An 18,612-nucleotide genomic window follows, 5' to 3' on the forward strand; every position below is an offset into this window, starting at 1 on the left:
TCTCGACCTGTGAAGGCCCAGTTTGGGTCCCTCTGACTGGAACAGGCAATACATTGCCAAAATAAATTTACCGATTTCCCCCTTCGAATCAAGGCCTCTATCCCTTCCCTCAGCCCCATTATTTTAATGTTATTTCGTCTGCTGTCATTCTCAAGGGCATCTAATGTTCTCCAGATATTCTCTTTCATTCAGCAGCATCTCTACTTTATTGTCCATATGCCATGTACGGTGTCCTCATCTTTACCCACCCTTTCCTCCACCTGCCACCCTACCCATCAGCCCAGATGGGTACCCTGGACCTAGTCCAGCTTCCCTCTCATGTTGACAGCCTGGAAGAGTCTGCCTTCCATCTGGCCCGGCACGTCCATTACATAGCGTAGGGAAGGCTCTGACCCCCCCCCCCCCACTCATTGTGTTTTGGCAGGGCTCTTCTCTTTAGTCCCACAGCCCGACGGAGCCTTCCTTCGCCACTGCCTTTATCCTCTTAAAAGCTCCTGGACTACTGGTGCTTGCTGTCTCTTCTGGTCCATCGCTGGACCCGTTGATTGCCACGCTCGACCCAACACCACTCGCTGCTGCATCACCTGTGGCACTGTGCGACTTGGCTCCAGATCTGGAGCTGAGGTGGGTACCAACCTCCCCTTCGGTATCAGAGTCTATGCTGGTTCTTTGCAGATTTTTATTTGTCACGGCCGGCCCACTTCCCACACGCTTCAGTTCCTGCTCTGCGACTGTTACAGACACCGACTTCATCTCGGGTCTCGCACATACCGTGAGGGTGTCTGACCTGGTATTCCCACTGTGGGAGGGGGGCCTCAAGCTTCTCATCTCCAGGGGCTTTGGAACGGCTTTCTTTATGCACTTGCCGGGCAGTAGCATTGTCCTCACCGAGTCCCGTCCTCCCTGCTTGGGTCATTCAGCTGAAGCTGCAGCTCCCTCCTTGGGTCCTGGGGCAGCCCCGCCAATTTCCTCGCCAAGAGGCAACCCCAGCTGGGCCTCTCGCTTTGATGGAGATTTTTTTGTGCTTTTATTTGCTAATTTACTCTTAGTCATTATCTAATGTAGGTTTCTTCCCACGTCCTTTTTTGGTATTTTGGTTATTTGGTTGAGGTTTTTACCCTATTCTTGAAAATCCTGGGAGCTCTAGGATTCCACCTCCTCTGACTCTCCCCGCATCATGAAACCTCTTCAGTGCAAATGTTCTTAGTTCAGCCGACAGTAGCAATCTGGCCTCTGTTCATGTACCCATTCTACGACATGATTTTTCCAACGAGGGATTCCTTTTCTCAACGAACATTGCTTTTTTGATACGTTTCTTAGATTCCTTTCTTCTTCCAATCTCTTACCAACTTCTCGTGTACATCACATTTCCTTGCAGGTTTTTTTGGCCATTTCTTTCATTTTCAACTTAAAACTCACTTCATATTTTTGTTGCGTACTGCGTTGTGTTGATGGACCCTCCATAATCGCAATCACCTCCAGCCAACACCCAGCAGATTGATCCACACGATCTTTGGGGGTCGACGTATACACTAATCAACAGGATGCCTCAGGCAGGCAGAAAATGGAGGTTGACTTGTATACTGGAATGAACAGTAATCCACGCCAAACTATTCTGCAGTCACATTGATCTGGACCGTAGCCCTCCATGCCCCTCCCATCCAAATTTTAAATGCCAAATTTGAACCTTCATTCACCAATTCAGCTGACAGCTCATTCCACTCCAAGGTTCATGCTAAGGTTCCCTTTAAAAATTTCACTTTTCACCCTAAACCACATTCTTTTAGTTCTTGTGTTACCTAAGCCCAGTGGAAAAATCCTGCTTGCAATTACTCTGCACTCATCATAGTTCAGTACATCTCTTATCAATTCTCCACCCATTTTCTGACACTCCAGGGAATCATCCCAACTTTAATCTTCCCTGTAACTCAATTCCTGAAGTCTCCTAAATCTCTGCACTCTTTCAATCATATTGATATCTTTCCTACAGTTCAGTGACCAAACCTGTGCCCAATATTCCAAATCTGGTCTCACCAATGTCATCTTCAACTTCACCATAAACATCACAACTCCCTTAATGCTTTAGCAAATTAATTGATTTGCAAGGAGAGAGCTCCACACAGGTTGGGGTAAAGAGTTTAAAAACGAGTGTTAGCAGGGCTTGGCTCTTGCGTGAACCAAGCAAATCATGATTTATTAGAAGCCACAAGTAGAGCTTAGACTTGTCCTGCATGTGGACTCCAAGGCCTCTTTGCATCTGGGGATTTTTAATTTTCTCCCCATTTAAAAAAAGTTTGCCTGTTTATTTTTCTCCACCAAAGTGCATGACTGCACACTTTCTGACATTGTCTATCATTTGCCACTTCCCTGCCTATTCTAATTCCTGCAGCCTCCTGTTTCCTTCTTACGCTGAATCCTTTAATAAACACATCCCAACTAATTGTCTCTGCAAGAGGTTCAATAGCCAGTATAAAAAATGCTGGTGATAAAGGACATCCTTGTCTACTAGATGTCTGTAAATTAAAATCTGTTGAAATTTGTTCATTAGTTACCACTTTTGCCTTTGGATTAATATACAATGCTTTAGTCCAATTGATAAAAGATTATCCCAAACCAAATTTGCCCAATACCTTAAAGAAAATCCCATTCTAATCAATCAAAGGCCTTTTCTGCGCCCAAAATTAGTGACACTAAAATCTTCTCTTGATTGTGCTAAATGAGTAATAATAATGATCTCGCTACACCATCAGCAGCTAGTTTCTTTTTAACAAAGCTTGTCTGCTTGGCATTAATTAACTTCGGTAACAATCTGTTTATCCTATTAGCCAAAACTTTTGCAACAATTTTATAACTTGCATTTAATAAAGATATTGTTCTATGTGAAGCAGGCTTTAAGGGATTTCTGTCTTTTTTTGGCATTACCATTATTATCACAGAAGAAAATGATTCAGGCGGTGTATGGATCACTGAAGCCTGATGGATCATGTCCATAAATAAAAAAATCCTTAAACTCCTTATAGAATTCAGCTGGAAAGCTGTCTTCTCCTTGAGCTTTATTACCTTGTAATGTACTCATTGCTTCTTTAATTTCTAACTGATCAATGGGAGAATTCAACTCTGACTGTACTTCCAGAGATAACACGGGCAAATATATTTGAGATAAATAATTATTAATCTTATTTTCATCTTTTAAAGATTCTGAACTATATAGGTTTGAATAAAAATCTCAAAAGAATCATTTGTCTTTTGAGGTTTATAACTAATATGATTAGAATCTTTCTGATAGCATTGAATTTGAGATTTCAGTTGCCATGCTAACCCTTTGTGATCATTTACCTAATTCATAATATCTTTGTTTAGTTCGCATTATTGCTTTTTCTGTTCTGCACCTCTGCATGTTATATATAAGTTTTTTATTAATTAATAACCTCCTTCTGACCTCTGAACATGCAGTTCTTTTTCCATATCAGTTATCTCTCTTTCTAATTTATCCAATTCCCTCATGTAGTCTTTCTTTATTTTAGAGGTAAAACTTACAATTTGTTCTCCTCAAATATGCTTTCAACGCTTCCCAAATCACAAATTTGACAGTTACTGAATGTAATTTCAGATCACAAAACAATCAAATTTGCTCTTGTCCAAAAATCTGACCTTTTTAAAAGCAGGCTATTTAATCTCCATCTATTGACTGGTTTCTCTTTGTCAGGCATTTTGATCTGTAACAATAACGGTGAATGATCAGACAAAAGTTGAGCTTTATAATCTACCTGAAATACTATACCTTGATGCTGTGCTGAAAGTAGGAAAAAGTCTATCCTGGAATATGAACCGTGTCGACTTGAATAAAAAGAATAATCCCTAATCGGTCAGATGTCGCCTCTGCCGTACAAGTTCAAACCTTTCATTAAAGTCAAGGTTGTTTTGGATGCTCTGCTTCTATTGGTTCCACTTGAAGATCTATCTAATAATAGATCTAATCAAAAATTAAAATCTCTTCCTATCTCTTTATCTCGTGGCATTTGCTAAAATTAGGAAAGTTTCCTGTATAAACTTCTCATCATCCATATTGGGCGCAGAAATATTCAAGAGTCCAGTGCTCAGAATAAATTTGACAGTGAACCATGACAAACCCACCTGCTGGATCGGTCTCAACGAGTTGAATATCAATCGGAAGATTTTTGTTAAATTGCTACCCCTCATGATTTCTAATTAAATGAAGAAGATACAACGCGGCCGACCCAGACTCTTTCCAGTTTTCAGTGTTCTTTCTCTGTCAAATGTGTTTCCAGTACAAAGGCTCCATCGACACTTTTTTTAAACATGTGCAAGTTTTCCATTTGATGGAATATTAAAATTTAAGAGTTTTACCAATTTACTCGTTACTGTTTATTTTAACCTTTATTTCCATCACCTTGCCCCATGAACCTCCACCACTTAGTGATGTAATTCAATGTGCTCTGGGTTTGCCCTCGGCCCACCTGACAATCCAAGAATGAAAAATGTAAAAAGAAAATAAGATACACTGCGAAATACCATTTAACAGAATTAACAAGAAAGAACCCTTGTCGCGTTGGAAACCAAAGCAACACGATCACCCTCTCTTGTGCAGGCCATGACTAAAGTCACAGGTACACACATGAATCAGCAGTGGTCAGCACCGTCCTCCACCTCTCCCCACCCCCCTGAAAAACTTAATACATAACTTTTATTATATTTAAAAAGAACTTCACAATCATAGTTTAACTCCAATTAAGTCAATTATACAGTTAACAGAAAGAGGGGAAAAAAAACAAACATCTCTCTTTGTCCTCAAGGTCTTCATCCTGGCAAGTTTTCGACAAATTTTTCTGCCTCGTCATGTTTTAGAAAGAACCTCCTTTGTCCATTTGGGAGAAAAATCTTCAGAGTCACTAGATGTCATAGAAAAGAACGGTGTTCTAGAGAAGAACAGTGTCCTATCTCCCATAAAGTCTTTTCCACATGATTGAGTCGTTTTCTTCACTTTAAAAAGTCTTCACTGATATCTGGGTAGAATCAATTTTTACTCCCCTGGTTTTCAGGCGACCCTTATCTTTGATAAGCTTTTTGTGCAGCTATTCACAGCACTTTTCCTCTATCCTGGCAATGCAGGAATTCTATCAGAACTCAACGCGGGTTTTGTTGGGGGGGGGGTGGGGGGTATGGGTTTATGTCGGAGGGTTCTATGAACCCTTTCAATTTCTCCCACAAAATTGTCTTGATCCACTACTTCTGGAATCCATTTTAGAAAAAATTGGAGCATATCTGGTTCCACCTCTTCTTTCAAACCCACAATCTTAACATTATTCCTTCTACTGTTATTTTCCAGAACATCTATTTTCAGGCAATGCTTTTGATTTAAGACGGTCAAGACAAGTGGGGGATGGGGTGGGGAGGGGGGGTGAAGGGGTGGGGATAAGGGAGGAGGGGATGAAGGTGAAGGGAGGGTGGAGAGGGGCAGGGGGTGGTGGGGTGGGGGACTGAGGGGAGGGTGGTGGGGTGAGGATGAGGGGAGGGTGGTGAGGGGAGGGAAGGGGTGGAGAGGGGGAAGTGGGTGATGGTGGTGGGTGGAGAGGGGGGAGTGGGTGGTGGTGGGTAGAGAGGGGAGTGGGTGGTGGTGGGTGGAGAGGGGGGAGTGGGTGGTGGTGGAGAGGGGGGAGTGGGTGGTGGTGGGTGGAGAGGATGGTGGTGGGTGGAGAGGGGAGAGTGGGTGGTGGTGGGTGGAGAAGGGGGAGTGGGTGGTGGTGGTGGGTGGAGAGGGGGGAGTGGGTGGTGGAGGGTGGAGAGGGGGGAGTGGGTGGTGGAGGGTGGAGAGGGGGGGGTGGAGGGTGGAGAGGGGGGAGTGGGTGGTGGAGGGTGGAGAGGGGGGAGTGGGTGGTGGAGGGTGGAGAGGGGGGAGTGGGTGGTGGAGGGTGGAGAGGGGGGAGTGGGTGGTGGAGGGTGGAGAGGGGGGAGTGGGTGGTGGTGGGTAGAGAGGGGAGTGGGTGGTGGTGGGTGGAGAGGGGGGAATGGGTGGTGGTGGTGGTGGGTGGAGAGGGGGGAGTGGGTGGAGAGGGGGGGAGTGGGTGGAGAGGGGGGAGTGGGTGGAGAGGGGGGAGTGGGTGGAGAGGGGGGAGTGGGTGGTGGTGGGTGGAGAGGGGGGAGTGGGTGGAGAGAGTGGAGTGCGTGGAGAGGGGGAGTGGGTGGTGGTGGGTGGAGAGGGGGGAGTGGGTGGTGGTGGGTGGAGAGGGGGGAGTGGGTGGTGGTGGGTGGAGAGGGGGGAGTGGGTGGTGGTGGGTGGAGAGGGGGGAGTGGGTGGTGGTGGGTGGAGAGGGGGGAGTGGGTGGTGGTGGGTGGAGAGGGGGGAGTGGGTGGTGGTGGGTGGAGAGGGGGGAGTGGGTGGTGGTGGGTGGAGAGGGGGGAGTGGGTGGTGGTGGGTGGAGAGGGGGAGTGGGTGGTGGTGGGTGGAGAGGGGGAGTGGGTGGTGGTGGGTGGAGAGGGGGTGGGAGTGAGGGGTTTAACCCCAGATGTGGGGGTTTGAGGCTGTGGAAGGCCGAACTGTATGCACGGCGACCCTTGACTGTGGACACCGAAGTGCTGCAGAAACTCAGCCGCCCACTTATCCCACGTCCCGGCCCTGCGTTCGTCAATCCTGGCGCGGGCTCATGCCTGTCACAAACATGGCGTCGACACACATTCGAAACGTCACGGGATTCGGGCTGGCTTCCTTCATTCTGAGCAGGCGCAGCCGTGTCGGGTCTGCGCTGATGGAAACGACTCGCGCATGCGCGGATAGAGAGGGGGCGGGGAGTCGCGCAGCTCGAGCGCAGAGGCCTGAAGGTGCGGGTCGCGCCGGGAGTTGCCGACTGACCGGACGCCGCCGCCATGGAGGCCGGGGCCGCGCTCTTCGCCTGGCTGCTCTGCGCCCTGCTCCTGCGGTGGAGCGGCGCCACGCTGGAGGAGACGACCGTGGCAGGTGAGGGCCGAGCAGGGGAGGGTCCGCGCTGCAGGACGGCACCGGGCAACGCCGAGGCTCGGCCGCGCTTCACCCGGGTCAGGGTGGGTGAACCTGGGATAGGGCAGAACCCGGGTCAGGCTGGGTGAACCTGGGATAGGGCAGAACCCGGGTCAGGGTGGGTGAACCTGGGATAGGACAGAACCCGGGTCAGTGTGGGTGAACCTGGGATAGGACAGAACCCGGGTCAGGGTGGGTGGGTGAACCTGGGATAGGACAGAACCCGGGTCAGGGTGGGTGGGTGAACCTGGGATAGGACAGGGTTCCTGGGTCAGGGTGGGTGCACCTGGGATAGGGCAGGGTACCTGGGTCAGGGTGGGTGAACGTGGGATAGGGCGGAACTCGGGTCAGGGTGGGTGATCCTGGGATAGGGCAGAACCCGGGTCAGGGTGGGTGATCCTGGAATAGGGCAGAACCCGGGTCAGGGTGGGTGAACCTGGGATAGGGCAGAACCCGGGTCAGGGTGGGTGAATTTGGGATAGGGCAGAACCTGGGTCAGGGTTGGTGAACCTGGGATAGGGCAGTGCCAGGGTCCAGGTGGTTTGTACCTGGGAGAGGGTAGGGTATCTGGGTCTGGCTGGTGTGTACCTGTGATAAGGTAGGGTTCCCAGGTTAGGGTGATTTGTACCTGGGATAGGGCAGTATGCGGGTCAGGTTGGGTGTGTTCCTGGGATAGAATAGGTTACCCCGGTTAGGGTGGTTTGTACCCGGTTAGGGTGTTTTGTACTCATGGTCATGGTTGGTGTGTACCTGAGATAGTGTAGTGTATCCATGCTAAGGGTGGATGTGAACCTTGGTTAGGGCAGTGCTTGGGTCAGAGTGATGTGTACCTGGGATAGGGCAGTATCCAGGTCACGGTGGTCTGTACCTGGAATAGGTCAGTACCTGGGTCAGGGTGGTGTGTACCTGGGATAGGGCAGTACCCGGGTCAGGGTGTGTGTACCTGGTATAGGGCAGGGTACCCGGGTCAGGGTGGGTGTACCTGGGATAGGGCATTAACCGGGTGAGGGTGGGTGTACCTGGGATAGGACAGTACCTTGGTCAGGCTAGTTTGTACCTCAGATTGGGTAGGGTAGCAGGGTCAGGGTGGTGTGTATCTGGGATAGGGTATGGTACCCGTAGCCAGGTCAGGGTGATGTTTACCTGGGTTAGTGTAGGTTAGCCGGGTCAGGGTGGTGTGTATCTGGTATAGGGCAGGGTACCCCGGTCAGGGTGGGTGTACCTGGGATAGGGCATTACCCGGGTAAAGGTGAGTGTACCTGGGATAGGGCAGTACCTGGGTCAGGGTAGTTTGTACCTCGGATAGGGTAGGGTAGCAGGGTCAGGGTGGTGTGTATCTGGGATAGGGTATGGTACCCGTAGCCAGGTCAGGTCAATGTTTACCTGGGTTAGTGTAGGTTAGCCGGGTCAGGGTGGTGTGTATCTGGGATAGGGTAGGGCAGCCGGGTCAGGGTGGTTTGTACCTGGGATAGGGTAGGGTACCCAGGTCATGTTGATGTTTACCTGGGAAATAGGGCAGTGCCCGGGTCAGGTTGATGTGTAGCTGGGATATAGGGCAGTACCCGGTCAGTGTGGTGTGTACCTGGGATAGGGCAGTACCAGGGTCAGGGTGGTTTTTACCTGGGATAGGGTAGGGATCCGTAGCCGGGTCAGGGTGGTGTGTACCTGGGATAGGGCAGTTCCTGTGTCAGGTTGGGTTTGTACCTGGGATAGGGCAGTACCTGGGTCAGGATATTTTGTACCTGGGATAGGGTAGCGTAGCCGGGTGAGGGTGGTGTGTATCTGGGATAGGGTAGGGTACCCGGTTCAGGTTGATGTGTACCTGGGATATAGGGCAGTACCTGGTTCAGGGTGGTGTGTACCTGGGATAGGGTAGGGTAGCTGGGTCAGGCTGGTGTGTACCTGGGAAAGGGTAGGATACCCTGGTCAGGGTGATTTGTACCTGGGATAGGGCAGTATGCGGGTCAGGTTGGGTGTGTATCTGGGATAGAGTAGGGTACCAATGGTTAGGGTGGATGTTTACCTGGGATAGGGCAGTGCCCAGGTTCAGGGTGGTGTGTTCCTGGGTTAGGATAGGGTACTAGGGTCAGGGTGATGTATACCTGGTATAGGGCAGTGCCCAGGGTCAGGGTGCTGTGTATCTGGGATAGGGAATGGTTCCTGGGTCAGCGTGGTATGTACCTGGGATAGGGTATCCGGGTCAGGGTAGTGCGTACCTAAGATAGGGGTCAGGGTGTTGAGTACCTGGGATAAGGTGGGTGTGTACCTGGGATAGGGTAGGTTACTTGGGTTAGGGTGGTGTGTACCTGGTTTTGTGTAGGGTACCCATAGTCAGGGTAGGTGTGTACCTAAGATAGGGCAGTGCTTGGGTCAGGGTGGGTGTGTACCTGGAATAGGGTAGGGTGCACATGTTTTCCTGTGTTTGGGTAGGATATCCATGGTCAGGGTGTGTATGTACTCAGAAGAGGGCATTACCTGGATCAGGGTGGGTATGTACCTGGGACTGAGCAGTACCCATGGTCATGGTGGGCATGTACCTGGATTGGGGCAGTACCCAGGGTCAGGGAGGGTATGTACCTGGGATAGGGCAATACCTAGGGTCAGATTGGATATGCACTGAATATGCATGATAAGGCAATGCCCATGGTCAAGTTGGGTGCTTACTCAGGTTTGGGCAGTAGCCATGGTCAGGTTAGTGTAGTACCCAGGGTCTGGGTGGGTACATACCTGGGATAGGGCAGTGTCCAGTGTCAGGGTGGTTATGTTCCAGGGATAGGTAGGGTACCCATGGTCAGGGTGGATATGTACCTGGGTTAGGGTATGTTCCTGGCATAGGGCAGTACTTGGGCCAGGGTGGTGTGTGTACCTGCGTTAGGGTAGGGTACCCATGGTCAGTGTGAATATGTACCTGTGTTAGGATAGGGTACCTTTGGTCAGGGTGGGTGTGTACCTGGGATAAGGCAATGTCCAGGGTCAGGGGGTATGTACCTGGGATAAGGCAATGTCCAGGGTCAGGGGGTATGTACCTGGGATTGGGCAATGCCCAGGGTCAAGGAGTGTGTACCTGGTATAGGTCAGTACCCAGGGTCAGGATGGTGTGTACCTGGGATAGGGCAATCTACAGGGATGTAGTGCAGTCTGCACAGTCAGGATGCAATTAGAACTGGGATAAATTTGGTATCCTGTGTCTGGTGAGTAGGTATGTATGAATGATGTGTCTAAGAGGGGGTCTAGGGTCAGGTTGACTGTTCCCAGATATGAGAGAGAAACTATTGGGTTTGGGTAGGGTACATTTGGAGTATATATCCATGATAGAGGAATGCCTGAGGACAGGGCAGATATCTACGATTTCTTTGGAGTGGAAATAAATTTGGAATTGAGTAACACCCTATTTCGGATTAAAGCAGGAATTGGTGTCTGAGTGTGTAAATAACTGATTAAGTAGCATCTATGACACTGTGTGTCTTCATTCAGCAGATTTATGACTGATCAATACTGATTTATTCTGGAATATAATTTGGGTATCTTTAATGAGATACCCAAAGAGGTGATGGTGGAAGTAACGATAAGAACATTTTTGGAATTGGAGGGATATGGAATTAATAAAGTCACGTAGGTTGACATAGACTGTCGTGGTGGTTTCTACTTTGTACCACTCACTCTGACTCTACTCATCGAGAGTGGCATGGTGTGGTTGCTGTGAATTCAAAGTGTAACACGTCATTTGAGAGAGTTGAATGAAAAAGGTGTTTGTCATTTGGCATTGATTCACATGAATGTTCTTGTGACATGTGTGAATTTGAGATCACATGTCAGTGCTACACAATGCAAATCCTGCAAGTCCTGATTGGCTTTGCCCAGACAAGGTTTGTAAGTTTAGGATCAAATGCTGCAATGGCGTCTTGTGTTCCTGAATTCAGGGTGAGATTTGTGGATGGTTCTGGATGTGTGGGGAGAATTTAAATAACGCGGTTCAATACAAGTTTGCACTGCATGCACCAGCTTGTATATAGACATGACTGATTATCTCATGTTGTCATGGTGAGGGCTGTCCCTGCTGCACCCTTCACTTGGTGCATGAGTCTGTTTACTGCAGTCTGCACTACAGGTCAAGACTTGGAATGCTCAATCCATGCACAAAGGAATTTTGGGAGGTTTCAGGAAGCCCTGTATCAATTTCATATTGTTCTATTGTGCTTTCTTTTTCAGCTGTACTGCTTGTTCTCATACGCTCTAACATTTTCCATTCTTCCTTTTGAAAACTTAATCCACTTCTCTTCTCAGTCCAGGCGACCTATTAACATTCCATGTTGTCTTCTTCTTTGGCTTGGCTTCGCGGATGAAGATTTATGGAGGGGGTAAATGTCCACGTCAGCTGCAGGCTCGATTGTGGCTGACAAGTCCGATGCGGGACAGGCAGACACGGTTGCAGCGGTTGCAGGGGAAAATTGGTGGGTTGGGGTTTTTCCTCCTTTGTCTTTTGTCAGTGAGGTGGGCTCTGCGGTCTTCTTCAAAGGAGGTTGCTGCCCGCCAAACTGTGAGGCGCCAAGATGCACGGTTTGAGGCGTTATCAGCCCACTGGCGGTGGTCAATGTGGCAGGCACCAAGAGATTTCTTTAGGCAGTCCTTGTACCTTTTCTTTGGTGCACCTCTGTCACGGTGGCCAGTGGAGAGCTCGCCATATAACACGATCTTGGGAAGGCGATGGTCCTCCATTCTGGAGACGTGACCCATCCAGCGCAGCTGGATCTTCAGCAGCGTGGACTCAATGCTGTCGACCTCTGCCATCTCGAGTACTTCGACGTTAGGGGTGTAAGCGCTCCAATGGATGTTGAGGATGGAGCGGAGACAAGCGTATACAAAGATAAGCGTATACAGAGCCGTTGTCATACCCACACTCCTGTTCGGCTCCGAATCATGGGTCCTCTACCGGCACCACCTACGGCTCCTAGAACGCTTCCACCAGCGTTGTCTCCGCTCCATCCTCAACATCCATTCCATGTTGTATCTTCTGCTTAATTCCTTGTCACATTGCCCATGTTCTTCTGCAGGTGATCCTCAGTTTTCCTATCAGTAGAATAACATTTTACCATTCAAGATCTGGTTATTTCACAATTTGATACGTTTTCTTTGACCGTCATAATTCCAATTTCATTATGCTTGTTTCCCCACCCTAATCTCTCATTCCTTTGGACTGTTTGTCTTGCTCTGCTTTAAGTGTTTAGATATTTCAAATGATTTCATTCCTCAAGAGGTCTGGGATGTGGACATTGGCTGTGTAGTCCCTGAGAGGATGAGAGGAGTCCTAATTTGAGGATTAGGAGTTGCAGAGCATTTGGAATCTTTGAAATTCTCTACCCGAGGGCTGGGATTAATCATGCTTGATGCTGAGATAAACTGAAGCCAGAATGCTAAAGGGATAATGTGGATGGAGTTGAGGAAAGGGATCCACATGTTCTTTATGGAATAATGGAGAATTTTGAAGGGCTGACCAGACCACTTATTACTCTTGTTTCTGCTCTTGTTGTACACTTCCCTTCACTATATTCCTCAAAAATATCTTTCGCTGCACCCAGCCACTATTAGGGCTTTGGCCCAAAACGTTGACTGCCCACTGCCCTCCACGGATGCTTCGTGATCTGCTGAGTTCCTCCAGCATTTTTGTCTATTGAAAAGCCCTCATCTTGAAGAAGTGCTCCAGCCTGAAACATCGGTTATATATCTTTACTTGTGGGTGCTGCGAGACGTGCTGAGTTCCACCAGCATTTCTGTGTTTTAACTGCAATCACATCAACTGGAGACTTTCAGTGGCTCCACCATGAAATCTCTGTGAGGGATGCCTACCCTGAAGAAGGGAGTTCTGTGAGAGCCTTGTATTAATACCTTGAAGAAGGGCTCAGGCCCAAAATGTTGATTATATATACCATGGACACTGCAAGACCTGTTGAGTTCCTCCAGCATTCCTGTGGTTTTACTACAATCACAGTGCCTGCAGACTTTCATGTTTCATTCTTGTTTTTGGTATTATTCCAGTTGTCCAGCATCTGCACACTCCTTGTTTAACCTCTATAACTTTCCTACTATCTCGTTGCGTTTGTCTCAAAGTTGGCTTAAAGTTTTGGTGAATGATGAGGGCTAGGTGGCCTGTGTGATTCTCCTCTTCTCCAGGGATATGAAGTCCTTTCTCTGTGTCTCTGAAGGTTCTCATGGTGTTCTTGTGTGTCTCAACTAACCATGGATCTTGCTGTGTATGTAATGATTGGCATTGAGGACCTAATTTTCTTCCCTAATTACAAGAACTCCAGTGAATGTTTGCAAGTTATTTCTTGTCAAATCCTGAGCTATAGTTGGCCTTCTAGTTATCATGTAGATTTTACAGTTACATCACCATGTTATTATGCTCCTTCTGTAAAATCCAATATTCACTGATTTCTCTTTATTTATTTGGCATATAGCTTTCTGGTTTGAAGGGCACACACTGAGAGTTTTCAGGTACAGCCAGGATTAATTGCCCATTCCTAATTGTCCCTGAACCAGTGTCTTGCATGGCCATTTGAGTAGACAGTCAATCACATCAGTGGCTCAGAGCAGAGAGTGAACAAAGGCCCAACTTCTTGGCTTCTTCTTGGAGGTCTGCTCTTGCTTGGTGATTCCCTTATTGCAGCCCCTGTCTCCCGGAATTCCAATGTCCATCTTCATCCAATCAAAGATTGTGCATGGCGCCTTCTGAGGGAGTTACTGTAGCACCAGGTCTGGAGATGCCGCTGCGAGCTGCTGCTGTGCCGCCATCGTGGACATCCTAGCCTCTCGTGCTATTGGTGTGGAGTTTGTAATATTCCTTTTGTCCATGTGGGTTGTTAATTCCTTGTGGTCCTGGGAGTTGTTTAATTGATTGACCACTCTTGAGTGGTTGAATCTGAGGGGAGTTGATGGATATAAGGGGGAGAATAATTGTATTAAGTACATTTCTGATTATCCCAAATGCTTGGGACCGGACGTTTTACGATTAAGCAGATTTTTTAGGTAATTGAGAAATTGCTTTAAGCAGCCAGTATCGTCAACAGAAGACTTGTATCAGCGGTCAAAAACAAGAAAAAACAACGGGAGAGTTTTTCAAGCATGAAATGACGTTTAATTCTTACCAAAAAACACTGTGATCTCTGCTTATAGAATAAGAGAAATGCATAAATTTAAGAAAATATCTTTTTTTTTCAACTGGAGATGTTGTATCACTGCCAAATTTTTTTGGGATAACTGAGAATTTCAGTTGTGGTTTTTGGATATTCGGAAACATACTGTATTGTTGTAGTTCTGTTTGCCTCATTATAAGGAGGGTGTCGTAGCAATAAATATAGTGTAGAAAAGATTTCACCAGGAATAGAGGAATATTCTATCTATAGTTTCTCTTTTTTTTTGAACAAGTTACTTCTATCTTGTATTTATGGGATTGTAATTTTGGACTTTGATGTGGACCATACTTCCGCTGCACTGCAAAATAACAAATTTCATGACCCACGTTAATGACAATAAAGCTGATTCTGATGTTGTGAAGGGCAGAGATTAGATAGGATGGATTTGTTCTTACTGAAATGTAGGAGGCTGATGGATGACCTTGCAGAGGCACTGTTTACAGCGCTATTGACCAGGGTTCGAATCCCACACCGCCTGTAAGGAGTTTGTAAATTCTCCGCATGTCTGTGTGGGTTTCTTCTGGGTGCTCCCGTTTCCTCCCACCCTTTAAAAAAAATATTGTAGGTTAATTGGTGTATTTCTGGGGCAAGGGCTTGTGGGCCAGAAAGGCCAGCTACTTTGGTTTGTCTTTTTTAAAAAAAATGATTGGATATAGTCTTTTTCCAGACCAGGAAGTTTAGAACTAGAGGACACAGGTTTAAGGAGAAATTGAGATCATTTCACAGAGGGTGGTGGCTATCTGGAGGAAGTTCCCAGAAGAGTGGCATGCTTGGTGTAGCAGTTAGTGTACCACTGTTACAGCGCTAGTGACTAGGACCAGGGTTTGAATCTTGCACTGTCTGTAAGGAGTTCTCTCAGTGTCTGCATGGGTTTTCCCTGGAGCCTCCAGTTTCCTGACACCATTCAAAATGTGCAGGGGGTTGTAGGTCAATTGGGTATAAATTGGGTGGTACAGGCTCTTGGGCCAAAATGCCTGTTACTGTGCTACATGTATGTATCAGAGGTGAATACAATTGTAATTGCAATGTTAAAATGCATTTGCAGTTAGGAAGGCTGTCGAGGCACAAGGACCTGAGACTGGCAAATGACATTAGGGTAGGTCAGTAGGGATGAGGTAGGTTGGAAGGGCCCGTTTCTGTGGGTTCTGTGAATAAAATGGGATTAAGTGCAAGATTAACATAAATGGGAGATCAATGTGTTGGGCCAAATGGCCTGTTTCCATGCTGCATGACTCAACAACAGTGCAGTAAGTTCATCACAATACTACCATCACCTGACACTGCCTCTGACCTGCACTCAGAAAAGCTATGGCACAATTGGAGCAGAAGAGGTTTTGGAAGACTGACGTATTGCATTATGCTTCTGAAGAGCTTCGCCGATGCCTGGAACACACCAGAGAAATATAGTTCCTTGGAGTCTATATTTGAGATTCAATTGAGAAGAAAGCACGCCAATGCCCCTCGTGTCTCAGGAGCCTGAGGAGATTTGATGTTATCAAATATCTAAAGGTGCACTAGGGAAAGTATACAGACAGATTGCATCACATCTTGGTTTGGTAATTTGAATGCCCAGGAAGACCGAAGGCTCCAAAAAGTATCAAAAATAGCCGGGTCCTTAACAGGCTCCAACCTCCCACTGACTGCAGATATCTATCTATGTGAGGCGCTGCCTCAAGAAGGCAGCCAACATCATAAAGGATCTCCATCACACTGGTCACAACCTCTTCTCATTGATACCTTCGGGTAGAATGTACAGAAACCTGAAGACTAGCACCTCTTGATTCAAGAACAGCTTCTTTCCATCAGGTATCAGTCTCTTGAACACTAATCATGGACTGTTCTGATACCACGAAAATCTTATTTTTTCCCATTGCAAATTTACTTTTGCTTATTGGATAACTGAATATTTATTATTATCTAACATATTTATTGTCTTTTTAACTCCATTAAGTTTCTTATTACAAGACCATAGACATAGAACATAAGAGCAGAAATAGATTGTTCAGCTCATCGAGTCTGCCCTGCCATTTAATCATGAGTTAATCCATTTCCCCATTCAGCCCCACTGCCTGGCCTTCTCCCCATAACCTTTGATGTCCTGGCTAATCAAGAACCTATCAATTTCTGCCTGAAATACACTCAATGACTTAGCCTCCACAACCGCCTGTGGCACATATTCTTCAGATTCACCACCCTCTGGCAAAAGAAATTCCTCTGCATCTCTGTTCTAAGTGGACTCCCTTCAATCCTTTTGTCCTCGACTCCCCTACAATGGGGAACAACCTTACTCCATCTACTCTGTCCATGTCAGTCCATGTAGTACCTATGATGGTGAACTCACTATTAATCATATTAAACACACCATTAAACCCAGCCAAGGAAATGAGAAATTCTGCAGATGCTGGGGTCCAATGCACAAACCTGGTGAGAAAGCTCAGCAAGTCACCTGGCAAGTTTCTCCAGCAGTTTTGTGTACTGCATTCAACCCAGCCATTTATGTTTACTCTTCTTAGTTGTACTTACCTGTCCAACTCTCACCTAGAGCAGGAATTGTCCCTCTTCCACACACAATGGTCCTGACTACCCTTTTTTTTTGGATTAAACTGACAAATTGGTCCTTGGTCTGGACCCTTTAACATGTGAAATCAAACCTGCTTCTGCCCAATCTTGCCCATTCTTTCATAATTTTAACACTATTAGTGAAAACTTTTTTAAAGTCAAAGTTCAGATTTATTGTCGGAGTACATGTGTGACATCACAAACATCCGGAGATTCCTTTTCCCTTGGGCCAGGGTGATTTCCTATCTATCGGTAGTGCAGAATAGAGGCTGTGTCCATTATCTTTTGTAGAGCTCTCCGCTCAGAAGCATTGGTACCCCCAGACTAGGCGATGATGCAGCCGGTCAGCACACTTTCCAGTATACATCTGTAGAAGTTTGCCAAGATTTTCGATATCATTAAACCTCTACAAACTGCTGAGGAAGTAGAGGTGCTCTTCCAAGATAGTGACTTCCAGGAATTTTAATTTTCTCACCCTTTCCAACTCTGATACCTCAATGATCATTGGATCATGCACTTCCCGTTTTCCTAAAGTCTACAATCAGATCCTTGGTTTTGGTGACATTGAATGCAAATTTGTTGTTAGTACACCATTCAGCCAAGTTTTCAATCTCCCTTCTGTATGCTAATTCATCGGCCCTTTTTATACAAGCACAACCATTAGTAAATTTGTAGATGAGGTTATTGCCCTTCTGAGCTACACAGTCATAGGTGTAAAGTAAGTAGAGCAGGGGGACGAAGAACACAGTCCTTGTTGTGCTTCAGTACTGATGAAGATTGTGGAAATGATCTTACTAATCAATCCTCAATTGTGGTCTGGAGGTGAGGAAATCCAGGATTCAATTACACAGTGGGGTATTGAGGCCCAGGTCTTGAAGTTTGTTGATCAGTTTTGAGGGGATGATGGCGTTGAACTGTGCATTATAGACTGTATTTCTGTACTGTTTGAATTGGACTTGGCCTGCTCTCCAGAAATGTCCCTGATTCCAAAAGCCTATTAGTTACGGCCAGAGATTTCTTTGGCAGTCCCTTAGGCTTGAGGAAGACTTGGTTCCGTTCCATTTTGATGGGCTATGAAGCCGATATGGGGCCTGCAGACTGTGAGAGATAAGACAGGAGATGCTTGAAGGGTGAGTGGTAATGGTGGGTTCCTGTTGTTAAAGTTGGGCTTCTGTGTGTCCCTGACATAGAGGAGCATTTTCTCTCTATAGTGATTGCTCTTTCCCTTTGAGATGCTTTGAGCCCAGTCAGTGGGGATGTCACGAGGAGGCCTGAGGACGTCCAATATTGTTTCCTCTGCCACTTGCAATCAGTTTTGATCTAGAGCTTTGGTTGCTGAAGAGGCTACGAGAGGCCAATCCATGGACACTCAGGGACTCTGAATGGACTTTCTCCTAGTGTTCATAATGACTATTTGTTTGCTTTACAACAGACAAAAGTTGAAAAAAAATTAGAATCTATTGCCAAGAACATGTCACGAAATCCATTGTTTTGAGGCAGCATCACATTGCAACATTGCTATAAAATGACATTTAAAAAATAAATAAATTAGTGCAAAAATAAGAGAAAGTGAGGTAGTATTTGTAATTCATTGTCCATTCAGAAATCTGATGGCAGAAGAAGGTGTCCTTGTATTGCTGGGTGTTCGTCTTCTGGCTCTACCACCTCCTCCATGGTAACAGGGTGAAGAGGGCATGGCCTGGGTGGTGAGGGTCCTTTTGAGGTTAGGGGCTGCTTTCTGAAGACACCACCTCTTGTATATGTCCTCGGTGGAGTGGAGACTGATGCTCGTGATGGCGCAGGCTGAGTTTACAACTTTCTGTAGTTTTTTTCTTGTCCTTTGCATTGGCA

At 46.8% G+C, this 18,612-nt stretch overlaps 1 protein-coding gene across 6 annotated transcripts in view; it reads left to right on the plus strand.

Moving 5' to 3' along the window:
- Positions 1–6,797: 6,797 nt before the first annotated feature.
- stim1b (stromal interaction molecule 1b) overlaps positions 6,798–18,612 on the plus strand; it is a 192,689-nt gene continuing 180,874 nt past the window's right edge. For 5 of the 6 annotated variants that reach the window (XM_069892263.1, XM_069892265.1, XM_069892264.1 and 2 more), the window contains exon 1: positions 6,798–6,973. In XM_069892263.1, the coding sequence (XP_069748364.1) occupies positions 6,883–6,973 (91 nt within the window). In that variant the 5' untranslated portion in view covers positions 6,798–6,882. The remainder of the gene's footprint in view (positions 6,974–18,612) is intronic. The other variant, XM_069892269.1, reaches the window with a different exon arrangement.

The sequence above is a fragment of the Narcine bancroftii genome, chromosome 7 (assembly GCF_036971445.1).
Source record: "Narcine bancroftii isolate sNarBan1 chromosome 7, sNarBan1.hap1, whole genome shotgun sequence".
Lineage (NCBI taxonomy): Eukaryota > Metazoa > Chordata > Chondrichthyes > Torpediniformes > Narcinidae > Narcine > Narcine bancroftii.